The 22,986-nt window shown below is 42.9% G+C and overlaps 1 protein-coding gene across 9 annotated transcripts in view; it reads left to right on the top strand.

Annotated features, from left to right (window-relative positions):
- PRDM10 (PR/SET domain 10) overlaps positions 1-22,986 on the top strand; it is a 45,668-nt gene that overhangs the window by 15,957 nt on the left and 6,725 nt on the right. For 8 of the 9 annotated variants that reach the window (XM_054517088.1, XM_054517089.1, XM_036397388.2 and 5 more), the window contains 15 exons: positions 6-125; positions 1,086-1,293; positions 1,682-1,923; positions 2,946-3,149; positions 5,062-5,134; positions 5,742-5,859; positions 6,817-6,946; positions 9,104-9,328; positions 14,941-15,288; positions 17,044-17,199; positions 17,896-18,075; positions 18,954-19,064; positions 20,096-20,296; positions 20,850-20,993; positions 22,068-22,238. In XM_054517088.1, the coding sequence (XP_054373063.1) occupies positions 6-125; positions 1,086-1,293; positions 1,682-1,923; positions 2,946-3,149; positions 5,062-5,134; positions 5,742-5,859; positions 6,817-6,946; positions 9,104-9,328; positions 14,941-15,288; positions 17,044-17,199; positions 17,896-18,075; positions 18,954-19,064; positions 20,096-20,296; positions 20,850-20,993; positions 22,068-22,238 (2,631 nt within the window). The remainder of the gene's footprint in view (positions 1-5; positions 126-1,085; positions 1,294-1,681; positions 1,924-2,945; positions 3,150-5,061; positions 5,135-5,741; positions 5,860-6,816; positions 6,947-9,103; positions 9,329-14,940; positions 15,289-17,043; positions 17,200-17,895; positions 18,076-18,953; positions 19,065-20,095; positions 20,297-20,849; positions 20,994-22,067; positions 22,239-22,986) is intronic. The other variant, XM_036397392.2, reaches the window with a different exon arrangement.

The following is a 22,986-nucleotide window of genomic DNA, read 5'->3' as shown; positions in this document are numbered from 1 at the left end:
TTTAGGTAACGGTGCTCTTGCCTGCTGCTGCTCAGAGCATGAATCCCACCAACCTGTCTGTGCTCGGCAGCGTTGCTGACCCCCCCCAGCCAGTGGCTCTGGAGCAGGGGCCACAAGCAGATAGAGTAAGTTGCCAGGCACCCTTTCCTTTTCATGTACAAGCTCACTGATTCCATTGTTCCATCATCTCTGGGGATGAAATGTGGCTAAGTGATATGGGAGGAGATTTGAGAAAGGTGTAGTGCAGATTTTACTGTCTTCCCTTGTCTCACCATGGAATGCATGGGGGTTTAGGATATCATATATTTAATATACAGAGAAACCTGTTTCAATGATGGTTCTGTGAGCAGCCACTCTAAAAGTCTGTCAGTGCTGAAAAGTGAACTTAACAGAAGGTGTAGTGCTGACTGTCACAGTAACATCCACTGGCTTTCCTTGCCAGTGTTTTCAGGCAGCTCTGCTGCCTGTACTATTTCTTGTTCTCTACCTGAGACACCTGTGTGGGTGATGAAATATGTGCCAAACTTCAAATGTTGCAGTTCTTTTAAGGAAGGAAAGGGCTAAACTTGAAAATTAGTGGAAGTATGCAATGGCCTCAACTGTTCTTCAAGTCCTGTGCTTTATATCCAGTCTCCACATTACCTCATCCTTTCTTGACCTCTACCTTTGTACTCTGGAGATTGGTTTTGTTGGATTGTCAAGAGAAGATTGTGTGCCAAAGTGCAGGATTCTCTCACTTGTACAGAAGAAATTAAAATACAGCTTTAGGCTCTAGGTAATATCCACAGAGCCTGGACTTGGTTTTAAACTTTCTGCAAGGATCAAGAACTTCTCTGAGTTCTGTTTCTTCTGAGAACTGAGTCCTTGGCAGGGTATAGCCAGGGAGTAATACAGGTGTTTTCAGTGAGGCCATCAGCAGCAGCCAGCCATGCAAAACATCCCTTGGCAGTCATTTAGCACCTTCCCTTGTCCTCCTCTCCATTACCATAGGCAGCAGGAAGGGTAGGCTAGCAAGGACCTTCATTACTTGTCCTTGTGGTTTGTTTATTGAATCAGCTTGAATTGTTTGTGAATTCTCTCCTCAGGCATCATTACCGGTGCATAACCAAGTGTTACCTCCTATGGAGGCTGTGGATGGTTCTGATTCTTTAGCACCTCTGCAGAATCAAATGGAAAGGATAGAAACAAAAGAGGAAGATGATGAGGATGAAGATGAGGATGAAGATGGGGAAGACACTGACATGGATGAGTGGGATCCAGATCCACCTCGACCCTTTGATCCCAATGATTTGTGTAAGCATGTGCAGTCATATGTAGTGTACTTCCTGCCCCCCCCCCCCCTTTTCTTCCCTCTCCATTAGACCTTTAGTAAAGAGAGGCAAAAACCATTCCGATTTTAGCGGTAATGAGTAAATGTGAGTCTTGATTCACAGAGAAATGTGAATTCAAATTGGGCTGCTTGACTGAAAAGGCAAAATTCTGTCTCTAGTCAAGTCTCTGAGCTGATTTGTTCCTATTTTGCTGGACACTGGCCTGTCTAATATTTTGAAATATAGACAGATTATTGGCATAAGTGTTCCCACAGCTGAGCCAAAGAGGTTTAGAGAGAGATAAGGCTGTCTCTGAGCTGGTGTGTGAGTGTCTGCCTAAAAGTCATGTCCTCTCTGCCTTTGTGTTGCAGGGTGTGAAGAGTGTAATAACGCACATCCCTCAGTGTGTCCAAAACATGGACCTTTGCATCCCATCCCCAACCGGCCTGTGCTGACCAGGGCGAGGGCGAGCCTTCCCCTGGTGCTCTACATAGACAGGTTTTTGGGAGGTGTGTTCTCCAAAAGGCGCATCCCAAAGCGTACACAGTTTGGGCCTGTGGAAGGGCCTCTGGTCAGACAGACTGAGCTCAAAGACTGCTATATCCATTTGAAGGTAAGGGTGAGAAAAGGGGAAATCAATTTGTGCCTAAGCGTTGATTTTCATTAATTTGTCACTCTACTTTCATCAATTCACTAGAGATATTTTTTACTTCCATCTCCGAATGTAACTAAGAAATACCCAGATTGTTTTGGCTTCAAAATTGCTCTGTTATTCAGGGTGACACACTAATCCCTGTGAATGTTCTGGCATTATGGTGATAGGCTATATATATGTGTATATAGGGTGCATAACATGGAAGGCTGTGAATCACTCTCACATGAGCTGAAGCAGCATCTGGACATAAAAATAGCAGCCCCTTCTGAGGAAATTCTGCAGCCATTCTTTTATGTCATGTTGTAACCTCAGTTCAAAATATGTTTCTTACCTTTCTATTCATAAGATGTAGGGGTGAGGAGATATTTTTATGCCTTTCCTCTTGCCAAGTAATTGGTATGGGGTAAAATGTATTTGAGTGACTTTTATCCATTTATCCATACTGGTTTCACTAGGAAAAATTGGTCCTTTATTTGTTGGAGTTTAGATCCACAGTCTTAGGAGGGCTCTGATGGTCAGTGTCTGACAAGCATAGGCAGATTCAGCAACCAAGAGAAATTCAGCTAAAAAAATGCTGTTTCCTGCTTGAGGCAGTGTCATGACTAAAGAAATGAAAGGAAAAGTGGGTCTGCCAGTTCGAAACTTCTGACTGATGTTTCTGGAGCCTACTAAAGCTACAGCTACCTGTGTGTCATTTGTTATAGTCACTTGTTCATACTGTGCCTGACCCCTTTAATGAATGATTCTTGTCCCTGAAAACCTTGGAAGGATCCATTGTGCCTCCCTAGTTAATCTTTACCTGTTGCTAAGTATGTTTCTGCTTGTTTCTGGGTCTCTGTTGGTAAAGAGAAAATGAGCTATGTCTTCATTGCTCCCCTAATGTAACAGTTGCATGGGCGCTGTAGTTTTCTTAGTAAGTCAAATTGTTTTGAATGTGCTGCCAGGCAGTTACAGTCACATGTGATTGGATTTTGCTACAGGTTTCTCTTGATAAGGGTGACAGAAAAGACAGAGACTTGCAAGAGGACTTGTGGTTTGAGCTGTCCAGTGAGGCTTTGTGTAACTGGATGATGTTTGTGCGTCCAGCTCAAAATCACCTGGAGCAGAACCTAGTGGCCTATCAGTACGGCCACCACATTTATTACACCACCATTAAAAATGTGGAACCCAAGCAGGAACTCAAGGTATGGCATTGTTGTGTGTCAGGATTCTCTTTTTCTACTGGTTAAATAGTACTTTAAAAGTTGATGCCTATTAAGTGCCAAAAACTACTACTGATGTGAATAGTTTTAGAACTTTTTTCCTCTGAAAGAAGCCTGGCCTGAATTGAATATCACTGAAGTCAGTAAGTAGTTAGTCACCAACATATGCATTTTAATGAGCTTTGGTTCATGAAGAAGTTTAAAATAAAAATAGGTAAATTATTTGTCTCTCCCTGTCATGCTTTACACAGCATATATTTTGCTGATACAATCTAATTTTTATTGCAGCAATTGTATTTTTTAAATTCTGGATGCCCTTTCAGTTAGCCCTGTGTGTTCCTGGCTTGTTTTCTGATGCCTTAAGTGAATGTGGTCTCTCCTTCTACCTGCTTTCCTGAAGCTTTTGAAACTTTGCATGTGAAAAATGATAAAGGATATTGTGATTTCCCAGTAGTTTGCTTTTTGTTCCCTCTGAAAATTTATTGATTATGTTGAGCTCAAAGTAGTGTAGCTGGCTGAGATGGCCTTAATTTTCAACATTTTTTGGGCACTGGGGGGGAGACCAAAAAAATTTGCTATCAGGAAATTTTGTTGTTCTTCAAATCTCTTCTTGAATGTAGAATTCAACAATTTGTGAAAAAACAATTGTTTAGTAAGTGCACTTACTGAATCAGGGCAAAAGCCTACTTATACCCTTTAAGAGCAGGACTATCTGAAATCAGTCCTTAATGTTTTAAGCTGAATTACTAGAAATCTTACAAATCCATTTTAGGTGTATTCAAATACCATTTTCTCAACAGTTTTAAAAACAATTTGAAATAAGACTTTAAATCTGTACAGACCTCCATGTGGGAGCATAATTTTTCTTACTTTATGTGTTGGTAGTGTCTTTTGGGGTAAAATGGCTTGCTAACTGAAAGGCTTGGTGACCTGATTTCTTCCCCAGGTGGATGTAGGGCATTCATTCACATTTTGTCCAGAGATTAAAGTAGTTGAAGCTGGGAAGGTTTGACTTGCCTGCTAGGTGTGTAGTCCAGGAGCTCCAGGTTTTTGTCTTTGTCCAGCTAGTGAGATTCCGGCAGAGTGACGCACCTGCTGGAGAGTCCTTGAAATCCTGCTCACCTCTGCCTGTGGCCCACTGCAAGTTCAAACTTGTTTGAGTTTTTCCTGATGAAAATCTGTTGATGCCTTCTTTGAGAAATCTTTTCTAAAATCCACTCTTTTTCATCAAACAAATGAAATGATGGAAGAATTCTCATCTAAATGTGAGCATCTGCTTTTAGGCTTTTGTAAACTTTATCTTCCTGCCTCTTGTGGTTGCCTTTGCTGAAGGCTGAAATTCCTTGTATGACAAAAGTGGGTCCATCATGCTAGCCTGGCAGATCTTTGTTTTGGGAAGCAGGACCATGTTGCTCCAATCCTTCAGAAGCTCAGAAGCATTTTAAATGGGTCTATGTGGATGTTGCTGCCTATTGTCTAAGTAAGGAGAGCAGGAAAGAAATGGGAAATCCCCCAAGTTAATAACATTTCCATTCCTCTTGGTACAAGTATCAGTACTCTGATGACATCCATCCTTTACGGTCATATAGCTGGGTTTGAAGAGATAATAATCTTACTTCCTGAAGAACAACTGGAAGCCATGTGCGAGATAAACATTCGTGTTAGGAAGCTAGACCTTAAAATTAAATGGATGTACTTCCTGAGCACAGCTCTAACATTCCTCAGTGGGGCCACATTGATCTTACCAGACTTTATTATTGAGGGTGGAAGGAGAAAGAAGAGTTAGTGGTTGAGGCAAGTGAAGTAAATGTGTTGCTTAAAACCCATTTTAAAATAAATTTCCATTAGTTTTGGCTCCACTTCAGTGTCCTGTTACCTTGTGCTCCTGCTGCAGGTGTGGTATGCTGCCTCCTATGCCGAGTTTGTGAACCAGAAGATCCATGACATAACTCAGGAGGAAAGGAAGGGTAACTTGAGATCTTCTTCTGCTTTCAGTGTGGTGGTGGTTGAGAGTTGCACTCCTTACTTTCAAGTATATGGCCTGTATAGTGCTCCCAAATTTCTGCTAGGTTAGGAAAAGTTAAGCCAGATCTTGATTGTGTTTTTGGGGCTTGTTTCCAATAACTATTCTCATGAGAATGTTACTTTAAGCCTTTGCTTCAGTTTCTGGGAAGCTTTAGGTTACTTCCTCCGAGGAAGAGGTCTGTTTCTGTACTCACTGTCTGCTGTGCAACTGCTTTAGATTTAGAAATTTCCCTTGATCTCCCTTAACTTACACCAGAGGCACAATCCTGTAGATGCTCTTCCACACAAGCATGAATTTCAGAATCCCGCTGAATATCTAACAGTGTTGATATGCCATGAGAATTGTCCCCAGGGATCTTTGTGTCTCTGTAATGAGCTATGGTCTTGGCACAGTGCAGAGGATATAAAAGCAAAGACCAGCAGAACAGGGCTGGGTATTCTGCAGCCTGTCTAACCTTCAGGGGAGAAATCTGACCCACAGAGGATAGAGAGGCTGGGGGCAAAAAAATTAGGTGATGAGTGAAATGGTGTTACTGACATTTCTGACAGTGCTCAGGGAGCAGGAAAAGAACTGGCCATGTTACGAGTGCAATCGGCGTTTTGTGAGCTCGGAGCAGCTCCAGCAGCACCTCAATTCCCACGACGAGAAGCTGGACTTCTTCAGCAGGTACTGACAGCCTTAGCTTTGCTTGTGGATCACTGTGGTGCTTCCCCAAACATGCAGAAAGGAGGGGCTTTGTCCTGCAAATCTTAGTGACCAACTCAGGAGAGATCAGCTCAGCACCAGAATGGAAAATCATGGCAGCAGGAGGCTGACTGGTCTAAGACTCGGTGAAACAAGTAGCTTGAGAGAAATAAGCTACTGTTGAAATTAATAAAGTTTTTTTGGTTTGTTTTTCTTTTGACAATGACTTTAAATATTTGTAATGTTTCATTATCACAGTATTGAAAAACTGTGTTTCTCAGAGATACAGAAATAACAGAGCTTGGAAAACAAGGCTTCTGTAGTGTCTCATTGTGCCACTGGCAAGATAGTTTATCCTGACTTATTAAAAACTGAATCTACAAACACCTGTCACAGAGCAGAAGATATTGGTGCCTTCTTTCTCCTGAAATGTAGCAAATGACTCTGTTTTGTTTAGTTTTTTTGACGCAAAATTGTTCCCTTCTGTTTAGTGCCTGACATCAACAGCTGAGTGCTTTTTGGGGAGGAATGTTATGGCTTCAGATTTTAAATGGGTGTCCTTGTGAACTTGTTCCAGCATGCTGAAAATGCTTCTCAGCACAACATAAACTGGGGTGTTAGAAGAAGTCTGCCATGGCAGAGGGCTGGATGGAAGCAAGTAGTCCTCTTGGTCCCATGATTCCTGATAGAAATTTTAATCTGTTCTGAACATTGGCTTCTCATAAAGCACAAAAGAAATAGATACCAGGCAGAAACCCATTGTTTTTGCTGCCAGAATTTATTCTGTTTTTATTATTTACTGTATTTTATTATTTACTGCATCATTGTTGCTGAGTTGAATGAGTGAGTAGGAATGCTGAAAAAGAAAGCATAAAATCAGTGGAGAATCCAAATTAGTCTTTTTTTGTATCTAACCTGGAGCACTCCTGTATTCTGCAGAACCAGAGGCCGGGGTCGTGGGCGAGGAAAGAGGAGATTCGGACCAGGCAGACGCCCTGGGCGCCCTCCCAAATTTATGCGCATAGAAGTAACCAGTGAAAATGGTGAAAAGTGTGAAGAAGGAACACAGGTATATTTTTGGAAATGGAGGGAAAAAAATAGACTAAATAGACTCTTGACTAAAAGAATTTGGGGCATCAGTGCAAACTGAAGGTGTGCTTTGGACTTACACATGAGTAATTCTTGGTTTCTAGCTGGAATTCTCTGCCAGGAGAGCCCACTACTTCCCTACTATAAAACCTGTAAAATCACTTGGATTTCTGCAGCAAGTTTCACTCCAAAGCACTCAGCAGTGAGGTTGGGTTATTGTGACAGTTTAGCAGCCTCACAGAAGTAATTTAGACAGTAAAACTGTAATAGGAGTTTAGGCTCCTATTTGTCCTTTCTGGAATGTGAGATCAGCCTGCTCTTAAAACTGTTGCTGGTAGAATTAAATCAGTTTGAGATATGATTCTCCATGATGTTTTAATAATAACAGAAGGGCCTCCTGTAGGCAGGCTTATTGCAAAACGTTCTTTTGCTTGTAGCTGTTGGTTATATTCTGCAGAGATGTAATATGATGCATTTAAGTAAAAAACTAAATTCTCTGATGGTGACTGTGCTTAGGTTACCACTAAGTCCTTTTATGAGCAGTGACAGAAGGGATCAGTGCTCTGGTTTATCACTTAGCTGAAAGCTGATATTTGGAGTGGTAATTTTCCTCTGGCTCCTCACTGGGTCATGGCTCTGTGCTGACTCAGATGCATACAGTATACTCTGCCTGTGAATTCTGCTGCAATGCCCTAAATGCTGCATTAGGTGAAGGCAGTTATGAACTCACCCTCTCTACAGGCTGACATGACACATGCCAGCCTCATTTAGACAAATAAACTTAATGCTGGTTCCAAACCCTTCACTCTGGGGAGATGGCACTTGGCGGGCACAGTCCAGTGTCTGGGTGGCCTCTGGACTGGAGGTAGCTTGTGTCCTGCCAGCTTGGAGCATGGCGCAGAGCTGGCTCACGCATGTCTGTGCAGTGGGATAGGATGATGCCCTAAGCCCTTGGAGGTCTGCTCACCTCGCTAAAGCTGGGCACGAGTTCTGCCTGGGAACTGGAGAGTCAGGATGCTGAGAACACAGCTGAGTGTCAGCAAGGTGGAAACTTGCCACCCAAGTTGGGCTGGACACTGAGATTGTGTATTGTTTACTAAGGGTCTCTTTCTGGTAAGCACTCACAGTCTTTAAGGGCCTCATTCCTTGGTTTTCTTCTCCCACACCCGCTTTTGTGTTTTGGCAACACCAGCCTTCAACTGACAAAATTCAAAATTAATTCTGGTGTTCTGTTTCTTAGCTTGTGCTTTTAAGTTTCTTCAGTTGCATTATGGGGTGTCAAATAAGGATCTGTGTGGTTTTTTTTATGTAATAGAAGATAATTCCACTCCAGAAGAGTTATTGGAACTCACAGGAAAAGAATGTAGACTTTTGGCATGTGCTTCCTGCTCACAACACCTCCCTATTATGCTAATGCAAAAGGGGAGGAAAAACCGCTTTGTGTGATACATGGAAGTGATGCATGCAGAGCTTGAAACTGGATAAAAAAACCACATAGTGCCCAGCGTGATCACCTTGTTTGTCACTCTCCAGTCCAGTTTGGCACTCCAGATAGTTCTTTAGAAAGGAGAAGACACTGCAAAATGACACACCGTGTTTCAAAGTGACAACAGTTTCCATGAGACAGAAATTCTTTCCTGGGTCTGCACTAGTCGCCTTGGTTAAAGCAGAAATAGTCCTGAGTGCAGAACAGCCTTGTTGGCTATTATCTGGCTAATCAGCCAGATAATGCTGATTGGTTTTGCTGCCAGAATTTATTATGTTTTTATTATTTATTGCATTTTATTATTTACTGCATCCTTGTTGCTGAGTTGAATGGGTGAGTAGGAATGCTGAGAAAGAAAGCGTAATGACCGTGGCTGGTCAGAGAGAGGGATGGCCCATGGAGAGTCACCCACCTGCAGCACTGCCTCCCTGGTGCTCTGGGTGACACTGCTGTAGGTGAAAGTGATTATGCCAAAAGCAGCAGTGGACACAGTAGGAGAACTGTTGGAGTTAGTGTAGACACTACACTATGCTGTTTTGTTTATAGTTTCTGATTAAATATGTACAAATCTTGTTGTCTGCTAAGTACTATCAAAAGTGTTTTTCAGTGGGTGGGGGGAATAATCACTGGTTGTATGATTTGCGATTTCAGGACTTGCTGCATTTTTCCAGCAAGGGACAGTTTGATGATGCCGGACAAGCCCCACTGAATGGGCTGGAGCAGCAGGAACAGACTCCAGTGCCAACAGAGCCACAGGGAGCACTGGAGCAGCAGGAAAACCACGTGCTCCATGTACAGCCACAGCACGAGGGGAACACGGTGTCCACACAGAGCTCCGTGACAGCAGATGACATGAGGCGAGCAAAGCGCATCAGGGTAAGCACAGAGGATGAGGGATCACGTCCACTGTAACCCAGGGAATGCCAGGCCTGCCTGCCAGGGCCAGCTGGTCCTCCTTTCACTGTCAGATCCATTTCCAAATCCCAAATAAAGCATCTCATTCATAGCAGTTTTCTTTGCACTGAGAGGAAGACAAAATAAAGGACCAGTATCTCATAGGTGTTAATGAGAACTGGTCAGGAGCTGGAGCTGATTGAATTCTATCACAGTAATTCTTGCATGGAAACACAGTCCATCCAAACTGGCAGGCAGGGGTGCTTCAAACTGACAGAATCCTGGTGCTGTGGCACATACTAATGACTTGCTCACAGCACCATCTGTGTCTCTCAGAACTCTCTTGCAAATAATTGCCGAAGAGGAACCACAACCTCAGTTTGGATCCACTTAGATGATGATGATACTTAGTGATAAAGTCCTTTTTTGGGGTAGAAAACCCTGCCTTTGAGACCAAAACCTGTGTTAAAAGCAAACACTTTGAGCCTGAGCTCTAAGTCAACTGGCTGAGCTGGTTTTTCTCTACTCTGTGTGGGTGGGAAATGATTCAAGCACAAATTCAAATCCTTGAATATTTGTAACTGGGAGATCAGTTTATTTAGCTTAAAATCTTTTTCTTCCATGTGTTAGCTTTGGATTAAGGAAAGAAACAGCTGCAGTGGGGCAAGGGTTCATTTTTAGGGGATGTCATTTTTAGGGGATGAGGAAGGATTAGAAAAATGTTGAGTATTCTGTGTAGGAAGATGTTGAACCAAATTTTGCTTGCACTTTACAGTAATATATATGCAAGACTGATGGTGGTGTTACCCCAAAAATGTTGTGGCATGTCTTGAAGGAAGAGTTCGGCTTGGGCACATTAAGACTGCACAGTCTTTAACCACACAAAATGCTTGCAGTCTCTGAATGACAAGTTTCTACCAGTGATTTCATTTTCATATGTTAAAATCTTGTGGGATTTTTTTATTGAATGGATTTTGAAGGGTGTATAATAGAGTACAGAGAGAGATGCTGAAGTTTTGACAGAGCATGGGGATGTACTCCTTATAGTGTGCTACAGCATCCTCAAGAAAGAAAAGAAAGCATTGCCCATTTCCCTGAACTTTTGAACCCAAGATGTGAACTTAGGATCCTCTCAAATAATTAATGTAGGAAGAAAAGGACAGAAATTCTGAAGTTACTTCTTTGTCTTGTGACTTTGCTTTTGTTCTCTGTAAATTCATCACAAATGGATGAAAGCTTAGAGGAGTGCAGTGGTGGTTCAGTGATATGTTTGTATCTCAAGTCTTCCGAACTTTCCCTTTATCTGGCAGCTCATGTTCAGCAGAGTCCTGGAGATGTTTCAAGCCAGTAGCACTGGCAGAATGGCAGATGGATGGTTGCACAGATCTTTCCATATTGCATCAGACTGTGAGCAATGAGCACTTGAGATAAGACTAAACCAGCAAGTATAATAAAGCCTCGATCTTGGCCTTATCATCGAGCAATGCAAAGTAGTCTGGATAGCTCAATCCCTCTGGGGACAGAGTGCCCAAATACCCAGTCAGCTCGCAGCCGCCGCAGGCTACGCTAAGCAAGCTTGGTGATTGCCAGCTCTTTAGTGATTATCAGCTCTCTTAAGATTTCAGCTCTTTGCTTGCTCACTGGGGCACCCTTGGCTGAGGCAGAAGCAGACGTGAGAGCAGAGAAGGAGAGGTCCTGGTGTTCCACAGCGATGGTTTATTGGGGAGTCTGTGAAGGGTTCCAGCGACAGCTCTTCTGTTGAATGGGCTAAAACAGCCCCTTTTTATAGGGCATAGGGGGATCCAAACTTGTCCAATAGTAAGGGTCAGGGAGAATGACCTATGAGGTTATAGAGATAAGGCTATGGGGCGGAGGGTCAGAGACAGGAGCTTATTTTGCTGTGTCATCGTGACTCAGCAGCTCCTACTGTTAAGTCTCAATCCTCCGTGGAGCTCTCGCCAGCTCCATGGGGTCTGCTACAAGCAAGCATCATGTTTTAAAAAATCATCCTTTGAACATTCACACAGCACCTGCCTACAATAGCATGCACTTCATAATAAAAGCAAGCAAACATTTGGTTTTTAGATATGTGGTATTATTCACTTCCAAAGAACAGGTAAAAAGTCCTGACTTCTGATTATGATTCTGAAACCTGTGTATCTCTTATTCTTCCTTATTAATTAGATAGGATTTAGTTTTCAAAACCAGTCATTCTTTGTGAATTACTTCAGCTTTTCTAAGGCTTAAGACAGTGGTGCTCTGAGAGTGTTTTCATGCTAGGTGGAAGCACTGATTTGTCCTGCCCCAGGGTTCAAGTCCTGATAGGATCAGTTCACTTTTTAGCGTCTGCTTTAGAGTCTGTGGGGTTTCCTTGGAGATCAGACCTTAACTATGGCAGTTGGGGGGTTCCCTAGTATTGAAAAGAGATACACGCATCCTTGAAGAACTCTTGTAGAAAATTAGAAGAACACTGTGGTCCACAGTCAAAATGAATCTTTGTTTTTAGTTCAGTTCTGGGCAGTATGTAGGGTGTCTGTGTGCTAATGCCAGAAACAGGAGGGATAGGAATACGATTTGGAAAGCACAGTCACTTCCTTCATGGTGAAAGAAATGCAAGTAGTTGTGTAAAATGGAGCACGGCCAGTAAAATGAGGTTAGAAAAAGTCCCTTCTCCTTAACTTTTTTACTCTCCTTCTCCCTATCCTGTTGTCATCCTGACCTAATTATTCCCTTCTGCTGAAAGCATTCTGTTCTCACTATGGTTCTACAGTGCACATTGCATCCCTGTTAATGAGCCCTAGGAAAACAGGAAAGGTCACAAAACATCTTCAAGATTAACTGTGGTTTTTATCTTTGCCCTTTTAACTCCCCTTGAGCAGTTACTAACTACAGACTAAACCTGGAAGATCGGTTTAGTGTTCCCTGAGGCAAAAACCTCAAAGCAGTAAACTCTATTTGGGAGAGCCCTTGTAGTCACCTGCAGAAGTCAAGGCTTCTGTTTTCTCAAGTCCATTGCATAACATAAGTATTTTTTTTCTCTCTCAATGCTGCCTGCTCAGCTGGAGCTGCAGGTAGGTTTGGGTTTTTGTTTCATTGGGTTTCTCCTGTATCTAATCCAATGGTACGTATCAGCACTGCCTTCCATGTTGTTTGGTCCAACTCCTGTTTAGTGTTTCCCTGATTGACCCTGCACCATAAATCGTCACATTCATTCTTCTTTAGGTAACCAGTGTCCAGAACTAAGTGTTACCTGAATAACAATTTGCATTTTTCCAGTTCTTTTCATGCCAGTTCTTTGTAGATTTAAGGTGGATTTTATAGGAGTAAATTACTTGGATGAAGAGCCATAATATCAGTGTTAAAGTTTTGGAAGATTTGTTTGCACAATTGTTTGTGCCAGATCAATACTACAAGTTAATGAGACAACACTTAGTTCTTTGGTTCTGTTTTAATAGTTGATAGATTATCTAGGCAAAAAGCAGTAAAACATTTCACATTCTGTAGCCCTTGAGATAACAACAGGGCTATGTTGAGTCTGGCCTGCTGTATTAGCAGTCAGCTCCCTGCTAAGGTACCAGTGATCAAAATTCAATAGTGCAATTCAGGACTTGAAATACATCTTTTCACCTATGTTTTATTAGCATCTCCCTGTGGTTAAGGGGACAATTATATCTTTTGAACTCCAAGCAGCACATCAGATTTTGCACAGCGCATGGCTGTCTTTCCAATTCCCAGTATGACTTAGAGCAGATCCCTGTTTCCCATTGTCTCCACGTGTAAAATGGAGAATAGTGATGATGACAACTCCTGGGAAGCCCTGTTTGGAGCTCCTGTATTAAAGTGTTAATATTTTTTTTGGTAGCAAAACATTTGCTCTCTTGTTCTTTTCTGGAATGAAAGTCTAGGTTTCCCTCTGCATTTCAGATGGTGAAAAAGGATCTTTGAGGTTCATAAATTTAATTCTTAGCACAGCATTTCACAGTATTCCCAAGTTGTTCCCTCATTCCTGCAGAAGAGCTCATACCTTTACTTAATCAGTGTCAGCTGTTGGTGTGTACTTAAGAGACACAGCAAATGTCAGTTGTGTCACCTGCCACATTCCCACAAGCAAAGGAGACAGGAAACCAAGGAAATTTGTTTGCAGAAGTCATGAATGGGTCTCATGGAGAAGTGGGTCATATGGAACACCTGTGTGCAGAAGTGTCAGCAATATTCTAGTGGAATCTGAGTGGTTTGGGCTGGGAGGAACCTTAAAACTCATCCAGTCCCATGCCCCTGCTATAGGCAGGGACACCTTCCACTATGACAGGTTGCTCCAAGCCCCATCCAATCTGGCCTTGTGTGCTTCCAGGGATGGGGCAGCCACAGCTCCTCTGGGCAGCCAGTGAGAGGGCCTCGACACCCTCACAGCTGAAAATTTCTTACTAATATGCAACTTAAACTTATGCTCTTCCACATTATTTCTCTAACTATCATGATGTAGATTCTGTGTTTAATGTGAAAAAAGACATCAATAAATAATGGTTTATAGAAGTGTTTGAGAGAAGAGTGGATATTGCTTAGACTTCTTGCAGAGGAATGGAGCATTGCAGTATACTTGGAGTGCAGTATGGGTGACAATGTGCTGGGGGATTTCATAGGACTCAATTCCAGCTTTGCAACTATCCAACATGAAAGTTCTCATCCAATACTGAAATGCAGGTGCAGGACCTCCTTCCCCCTTTCTATAGGCAGTGCATCCAGCAGCATCTGTTCCTCCAGCAGAGAGTACTGGGTCAGGACTGGGATGGCTCTATAACATTTATCTGAAGGGTAAGGAGAGAAAACAGAGAACAATCATGAAATGTTACAGAAAAGGCAGAGTGAAGGCAAACGCACACCAAAAAAATAGGGGCTGAGAAGAGACATTGTGCACAGTAGAAGCGGAGAATTGCTCACAAGGTCTTATGTGCTGCTGATAAGGCTGCCATTCTGCCTTTGTCATCATATTTTGAAACTCTGTCCTTCTTTGTGGCAATAGTAAAAAAGTTCAGACCAGCATTTCTTGAATGTATGTTCCACTGGAAGTTCTCCAGACAATGCTAAACCACTGCTGCACATCTCTGTGGTGATCTTTGATGCAAAAGGTGATCTTGTAAAGGGCTGTGGAATTTCATAAGCCCTGCTTCTGAGGGAAACACACAGTGCTGGCTCACCATTCCTTTGTGTGGTGGCTGAACTTATGATGTGATGCCAAATAATCAGCTGGAATTGCAGCTTTTCTCAGGCTCGGGTCTGTGCTTCAGAGAGGACTTAGTTTTATTTTACAGAAAAATTGCATGCTTAAAGAAAGTCAGCTAAATCAGAAGAAATCAGGGATGTAGAGGAAACTCCTGTACTGCGTTCCACTAACTCAGGGTGTAGCTGCAGATGTCTCCCCTGACTTCTGTCTGTCACAGCCTCCCCTGCTGTAAATTGGAGGCCAAATATGATGGAAAATAATTTCTTGAAGTTTAGGTTCACTAATTATCTGGTATATTTAATCCTGAATATATATGGATGTGGAATCTATACATGGTAATGAAAGCTAATGGTCTCTTGGATGCTTCTTTCAGAATGCAGCTCTGCAACACCTGTTCATCCGGAAATCATTCCGCCCGTTCAAATGCCTGCAGTGTGGGAAGGCCTTCCGGGAGAAGGACAAGCTGGACCAGCACTTGCGGTTCCATGGGCGGGAAGGGAACTGCCCTTTGACCTGTGACATCTGCAACAAGGGCTTCATCAACAGCGGTGCCCTCGAGAGCCACATGAAGTTCCACATGGACCAGAAAACATACTCCTGCATTTTCTGCCCTGAGTCCTTTGACCGCTTGGATCTCCTTAAGGATCACGTGGCCATCCATGTCAATGATGGCTATTTCACCTGCCCCACCTGCAAGAAACGCTTCCCAGATTTTATCCAGGTGAGATGCTGTACTGATCTGAAGCACTGCTTTGGGGGTCTCTCAGAAAGGCTGTGGGTTTCTCAGTGCTCTCCATGTGTAACTGCACAGCAGTTCATTCTCACGAGGTGCAGGAGTCCACCTCAGAAGTTGAAAAGGAAGAGTGACCAACCACTGCTAGACACTGTCTTATGACACTGAAGTGCTCTGTCCACTAAGTCATCAGATGTGATGCTTCAATCTGTCATTAGAAGGCACTGTAGTGCAGAAGGGTGGGTGCCTTATTCCTAAGAAATTCCTGAAGCAGAGGTCCTGACTACTACATCTCCGTGGCACAAAAAGGAATTGTCTTTTGTTGTATTCAGCTTGTACTTGAACAGACCTTGCCCTTCTTCATTAAAACTCTGAACAAAAAATCGAGGGGTTTTACATCTTTAATCCCTTGCCTGCTTTCTGTCAGGATAATTCATTTGAACAGCTCGAAGAAAGGCCAGAACACATCAGGATACTCTGCTTCCTGACTTCCCCCCTGAGCTTCAGCTGGGCACTTTATTCTCCTTCCCTGCACACTGCACTGGAGCAGTGAGTAATGCAGCTACTCTGCACTATGCTGAGCACTTGGACAAGGTCATTAGTAGAATTTAAAGATTCTATTTCCATGTTCAGTAAGAAAAAACTGAGATGGACCGTGCACATATTCATTATCCTTCCTAGGGACAAAGAAATTGATGTGTCTTACTGAGCTGCCTGAGTGAAACTGAAATGTAGAAATCCAGTTTAGATCAGTAATAAGAACAGATAGACTACCCACTAGACTAAAGAGGAAAGGATGGGGGAAAGTGATTTCACTAATATAATTCCATCCTGGAAGAAGTCCTTTATCTTCTGTAAATCTTCAGCAAGAAAGAATGTCGATTCAGAAATGCTGTACTGCAACTTAATTCCCTGTAAACTTTCCCAATGCAAATGACTGAAAGTCCCATGGCTTTTTTTCCAGCTATTCAGTTGTATTTTGACACCTAACAATAATTTTTTTCTCTTCTTGCTGTGTGGATAATTAAGACTAGTCAGCTGCTGCCTACTGAAATCCTTCTATGTGGAACAGGTAGAGATGCCAAGTTGTTCTGTGTATGATCAGTATTAGAAGATGATAAGGATTTAATTAATGATCCATTTCTTGAACAGTGCTTTCATTTCAGATGTCAAACTTCATTAGTTCCTTTATTGGGGGGAGGAAAAAAATACCCCTCTAGATGTCTGAAGAGGTGAAGGATAGTCCCAGAGTATGGAGAAGTAATTGCCATTCAGTAATGGTGTGCAAATGCTGTTCTGAATATTTTTTTTTTCTTTGCCAATTATAATTGCAAGCTCATTGTGTCTGATTGAAAGGAATTATTCCCTATGTTTTGGTTTCTTATAAATAAAAGGAAGATAATGAACCTCAGATGAGTTTATTTACTCAAGGGCGATTCTGTGCAAATGGTACATTTTGGACTTTCACTGCCCATTAAGTTCAACTGTACAATAGCTGATGCCTTCAAGATTCAGTCTTGAGGAAATCAAATCACTCACCCAGATGAGTAATAAAGATGTTACAGCTTCATAGAAACTATTGCTGAGATATCAACTGTTCTGATCAAATACTTTTTAAACCAAAGTATATTACATACCTTCAAAACCTCTTCCTTCTCTTTCATATTGCGAAGAGTTTCCTACTGTGTTACAACTCGCTTCTCTCTTGAATAAACTTCATTTTTCTGTGATCTGCCATTTTAGGTCAAGAAACATGTGCGCAGTTTCCATTCTGAGAAGATTTACCAGTGTACAGAGTGTGACAAGGCTTTCTGCCGCCCTGACAAGCTGCGACTCCACATGCTGCGGCACTCAGACCGCAAAGACTTCCTGTGCTCCACCTGTGGCAAGCAGTTTAAGGTGAGGTGGCTCTTGGCTGGATCATTACTAGTATAAAAAAAATTATTGCTTATCCTCCTTCAAGGGAATAAGTTCACGTTCTCAAAGGTGAAAGAAAATAGCACGTGTAAACACACTAGACTTGCCTGTGAGTTGCATGCGTTGCTTAGTGTCCTGTGTGAGCTATGACATCCATTTCTGAAGGTCAAGGGGCAAAGTCACCTCAGCATCTTATTTCAAACAGATCTTATTCCTAATAATTTAATAGCAAAGGAACTTTCTATCTGCTCATTAAGAACTGGGACATCATACATCTCCATTGACAGGTGTTTGGGTTACATTGTTTATAACAGTTGAGTTAACTTGCTGGTGCCAGTGGCTTAATAATGTTCCTGGCCAAGATGCCTGTGTCCATGGCATCCATCTTGTCAGCACATGTCATCCAGATGCCTTTTCAAATCCCATTGGAACAGATAGAGCAGACTGTGAGCCAGGTAAACTGTGGTGGCAGCAGCCTGCTTCCTGTCACTGAGTTTGTGATGGGACACTGAGAGACTAGATACTTCTGGGTGAAGGAACACATTTTTCTGAGAGGAAAATTTTCCTCTCTGGAGAGAGATCCCTGAACAACTCAAATTGTGGCTCTTATGCATAACAGGCAGTATGGCAGTTTCTGTGATGTTGCTGACATTTTTCTCCTCAATTTCACCTTCCCAGAGGAAGGACAAACTGCGAGAGCACATGCAGAGGATGCACAACCCAGAGAGGGAGGCCAAGAAGGCTGATCGGATCAGCCGCTCCAAAACCTTCAAGCCCCGGATCGCATCCACTGACTATGAGAGCTTCATGTTCAAGTGCCGCCTCTGTATGATGGGCTTCCGCCGCAGGGGCATGTTGGTGAGTGCCTGGGTGCTGTTACAGCCTCTCTACTCTATTCTGATGAATAGGTAAGGAATAAAGATGGAATTCCAGTGTTGGAACACAAGAATCATAAAACGGTTTGGGCTGGAAGGGACCTTAAAGCTCATCTCATTCCACCTACTGGCCACGGGCACGGACACTTTCCACTAGACCAGGATGCTCCAAGCCCCGTCCAATCTGGTCTTATCCAGCCAGGATGCTATGAAACAAATTTTGGCAAATTTTGTAGCTGAGTTGAGGTGATCAATCTTTTTTTAAACCTGTGTGTTTTACCTCTTCAGCAAATTTGCACATGTTTACTGCCTGCAGTGTACATCTGGTTGTCAGTACCATAATTCAACACTAAGTAATGCTGTCTGATGTGTACTGTATTTAACAGGACATGAGCTGAAAATACTGCCTTGTTCAGCCTTACTGCCTCTGTTTTCCTGGCGGTCTTTCTTGTTTTTTGTTTCTCCCCCTTCTCCAGGTCCTCTTCTGGCCATGTCTTGCCTCTGGATAAAGGCTGTTCTGTGGCAAGAGATTGTTTGCTAAGGTTTCATGAGGGTTCTGATTTGGGCAGAGGCCCTTCACACTACCTCACTCTCAGATATCACCTACAAGACAATTCTGGCAAACTATTTCACCCCTTCCTATCTAATTTTGGTTAGAGAAACTGTAAATGAGACCTAGCAAGACCGCATTTACCTTCAGCAGTTAAATATGAGTGCACAATAACCCTTGCAGCAGCAAATGCTTCCAGTGCTGCTGGCTTGCATCGTTCAGTTTTGGTTTGGCTGTTACCCATGTCTGGAAGAAGCACCAATTGTTTGGCTTTCAGCTGTAATATGTTCTTGTCCTCTGTTTCTCCTAAGGTGAATCATTTATCAAAGAGACATCCAGACATGAAAATAGAAGAGGTGCCAGAGCTCACGTTGCCCATCATAAAACCCAACAGAGATTACTTCTGTCAATACTGCGATAAGGTGTGTGGGAAGTCACCCATCGGAGGATAGCTCAGTCCCAGTCCTGGATGCAACCAATTTGTCTCTGCGTAGAAATCTCTGGCGGGGTTTGTAGCTTTTCTGAGGTGCTTGCCAGCAACATTCCTGCAGTACTGTAAAAAGAAAAAGACAATAAAATGCACTTAGGTCAAGGCAGTGGAATGCTAATTGAAAGCTGTAGTTTTCCCCTTTCTGCTGTGCTTGGCATTGGAAAACTTGAGTACTGTTATCCAGCAGACAGTCACTGACTCTTAGGCTTGTGTTAGCACAGGACTAAGTATGCTTCTGCGTATAATTCCTGGCCAGTAAGTACTCTTGCATTTCTAAAAGTTAGTCTTTAGCATCTTTTATTGTAAGCTGCTTACTAGGTCATGTTCCAGTGGTCAGTGGAGCCTGAAGCTGCTTCTGCAGTACCTTTGGGTTCTTGCTCTTATTCTCCTTTGCCTTTTATGCCTGGGGACCTTTATTTACTAGGGAGTGTATTTTTGACTGTCTTTATCCTCAATATGTCTTTCTGTGATGCCTCTTTTCCTTTTGTTTGAGGGGAGAAAAAATAGTTTTAATTATTAGATAGTATTTGTTTGTTGATGTGCCTAAAAAGAACTAAATCAAAAAAAGAACTATATCAACTATGTTGATCACTAAACTAAAACAGTTTGATGCTCTGTGTCAAGTAGAGATATCAACTGTCATAACAAATTAACATTGGGCATATGATCTTCAAATATGGCAAGAAGAATTTTCTCTTACCTCCTTGTCCTGCTTTGGTGTTTGGTTATGGCATACAATACGTTCTCAAAAGGCTTCTCTGCTACACAAGGAGTCAGTTGCTTTTACAGGTTGGTGAAACACTGGAAGGTGTATGTTCATGCCTTTTTTTGTAATTGTTTGGGAATTTAACTAAATGTATTTTCTAAAGCAACATGCAGACCTTCCAGATCAAGATAACTGGGATCTGTTTCCTGTGCAGACACCAGGGTTGCACCATTTTAATCCAAATCTTTGCCCTGCAGGTGTACAAGAGTGCCAGCAAACGCAAAGCACACATCCTGAAAAATCATCCTGGTGCTGAGCTACCTCCAAGCATCCGGAAACTGCGTCCTGCAGGACCGGGAGAGCCAGATCCTATGCTAAGCACCCACACACAGCTGACAGGCACCATTGCCACCCCTCCAGTGTGCTGCCCTCACTGTTCCAAGCAATACAGCAGTAAGGTATGGGGGTTTCCGGCCTCAGACAGCCTCTCCCTGGGGATGCTGTTTCACCATGGTCTCCGTCACCTGTCTGTCCGCAAGCAGACCTCTCTTCTTCTCAGTCAAGGTGCTGTTTTGTCTGTGTGCTGACAGTGCAGGCACAGTCTGGTTGTTTTAGGGCCAAAAGATTCCATGAATAGAGGGTTTGTGCTGAAAAGCTACCAGAGCATGAGCATGAATGGAAGGGCTTGAAAACTGCTCTCTGATAGTTACAGGGGAGATGAGCAGGGAAACAAAACACAGAAAAGATGACCTTTGGAAAAAGTCATAAAACATTTGGCGATATTGGGGTAAAAACCTGCTGAGGACAATACTTCAGTGTCACCTCTAATCAGCAGTAGGTTTGTGTTCCTTGTTTTCAACTTTGTTGACTGGAGGATCTCATAGTATGAATCTTGAGGCTGTTTTGCTGAGAGAAACATAAAAGCTATGTTTGGCCAGGCTGTTGTATTTCACGTGGCCCTGAGCAGAGTTACTGACCATCCTTCCAACGCTCCTTTGCTTCTCTCTGCAGACAAAGATGGTGCAGCACATCCGCAAGAAGCACCCAGAGTTTGCTCAGCTCCCAAACACGATCCATGCGCCACTGGCGACGGCTGTCATCAGTTCCACGCCAGCTGTTCTCACCACTGACAACACAACTGGAGAAACTGTTGTGGTAAGGACTGGAGGCACACAAGGGCAGTGCAGGGAAACGCACAGAACAGGAGCCTTCTGGTATTAGTAACCCTGGTTTATTTGGCAGACACCACTTTTAAACCCGTATTAGGACATTATTTGAGATCACTTCTGGTTTTAAGCCTGTGTGGTCCAATTTTGCACTGTCAGGAGCTGTTCATTTCATTCCGGAGCTTTAGGGATTTGTCTTTTATCCCCAAATCCATTTTCTTCTTTCATTCAGACTTACTGACTCCACATAATGAACTCAGGGATACACATCTCCTGGATTTTCACTGGGAATTTTCTCCTGAAGTGAGAGGTGCAGTTCCTGGCATCAAGAGGACAAGCTTAACAGTGACTGGGGACTGGATCAAACTGTGTTCAGGGAGTCAGATCTTTTTGTAATCCTTTGGATAGCACAGCTCTGAGCACAATGAATCTCCAGTGGCTGATCTCTCCACTGTTAATACATCAGCTGCCACTGAAGTGAAAGCTGAGACTAGAAAATGTGCCCTTCAGTGCTGTGGGATACTATGTAGTTTTAAAAGTCCTATTGATCACAGTTTAAAACTTCTTATCTAAAGACTGACTAGATAAAAGACTGTTTTGCTTGAAAATTGAGAGATTTAATCAGGATGCTGTTGGCTTCATAAACCTGATTAAGTTATGTACTAAATGACTTTCACATTAGAAATACAGTTGTGACTCTGACAGGGGAGGAAGAAAGGTGGAATATATCAGCAAATTACTTTTTGACTTGGAAACCAAGTCAGCTCTTCACAAATACAGGACTTCCATTATTTAACAGAACACTGGTATGTCACAAGATGAAAATAATTATTTTTATTATGTATGACATGTTAAGTTAGCCATTACTGGTCCGGAGTAGGATTTAGACAGAAGACAGCAATTCTAGTTGATGATCCCTGGTGACTACTTATGACCCCAACCTCTGGACATGAAGCTCTTGTGAAAAAATGACCAGATCCACCAGAAGTGTAGATAAAAGAGCTACAGCCCTGAAGAAGTACATCAGTATGATGATGATCTGTATCTCTCTCTCCCTGCTCAGACAACAGATTTACTGACTCAAGCAATGACAGAGATATCGCAGACCCTCACTACGGATTACCGGACTCCCCAGGGAGATTACCAGCGCATCCAGTATATCCCTGTGTCTCAATCCACAACTGGCTTGCAGCAGCCTCAGCACATACAGCTGCAGGTTGTTCAAGTGGCCCAGGTGAGTAACCTGGTGGGGATCTTGCTGTGCTTTTGATCTCTTCCCTCCCAAGCCTGTGTGTTCCTGGGGCTCTAGCACACAAAAGTGTGGTAAGGAGTAGTTACAAAAAGTGCTGTAGCTACTTTTTACAGATAAATCCACTGATAAGGCATAGAGTTCCCTTCATAAGCACTTGCAATGGGCATAAATAGTCCTGCCAGCCTTGGTCAGCTTGCTGGAGACACATCAAAGCTGTTCAGACGTAGTTCTACCTATCTGAGCAGCTTTGCTCAAGTCTGCTCTGGGAATGTTTTCCAGCTCCTGGAAAGGTGGGTCAGTGGGTGACCCATTTTCTGCAGTTCAAGAGTGATTTGTACTTCCTTGTCCTCAGTGAGTCAGAGCCAAAATTTGGGAGTACAGAGAGTGGTTGCTTGTTCCCTTCATAGCATCTATTAGTATATTCATTCTGTTAATGCTCATCAACCTCCTAAAAATGAAACCAGAGTGTAACTAGAGTAACTGGTGTCCTGGTTTAGGGCAAATTTGGTAGAGAATCTCCAAACCCACACGGCCCCTCCCCCCAACCGGTTCGGGAAGAATTCCTCAGAGAGAAGTGGAAAGAACCTGTTTATTTAACAGGCACAGCACCACCCAGCACACAGAATGAACAACACCAGATGACACCACTCTGAAAAAGATGACAAATTCAGAAAGTCTCTCTCAGGGGTGGTCGCTCTGTTCTCAGTCCCTCCAGTGCTGGGGCAGCTGC

Source organism: Molothrus ater, chromosome 22, assembly GCF_012460135.2.
Source record: "Molothrus ater isolate BHLD 08-10-18 breed brown headed cowbird chromosome 22, BPBGC_Mater_1.1, whole genome shotgun sequence".
NCBI classification, from domain to species: domain Eukaryota; kingdom Metazoa; phylum Chordata; class Aves; order Passeriformes; family Icteridae; genus Molothrus; species Molothrus ater.
Note: the sequence above shows the minus strand (reverse complement) of the source record. Positions and strands in the feature narration are given on the sequence as shown.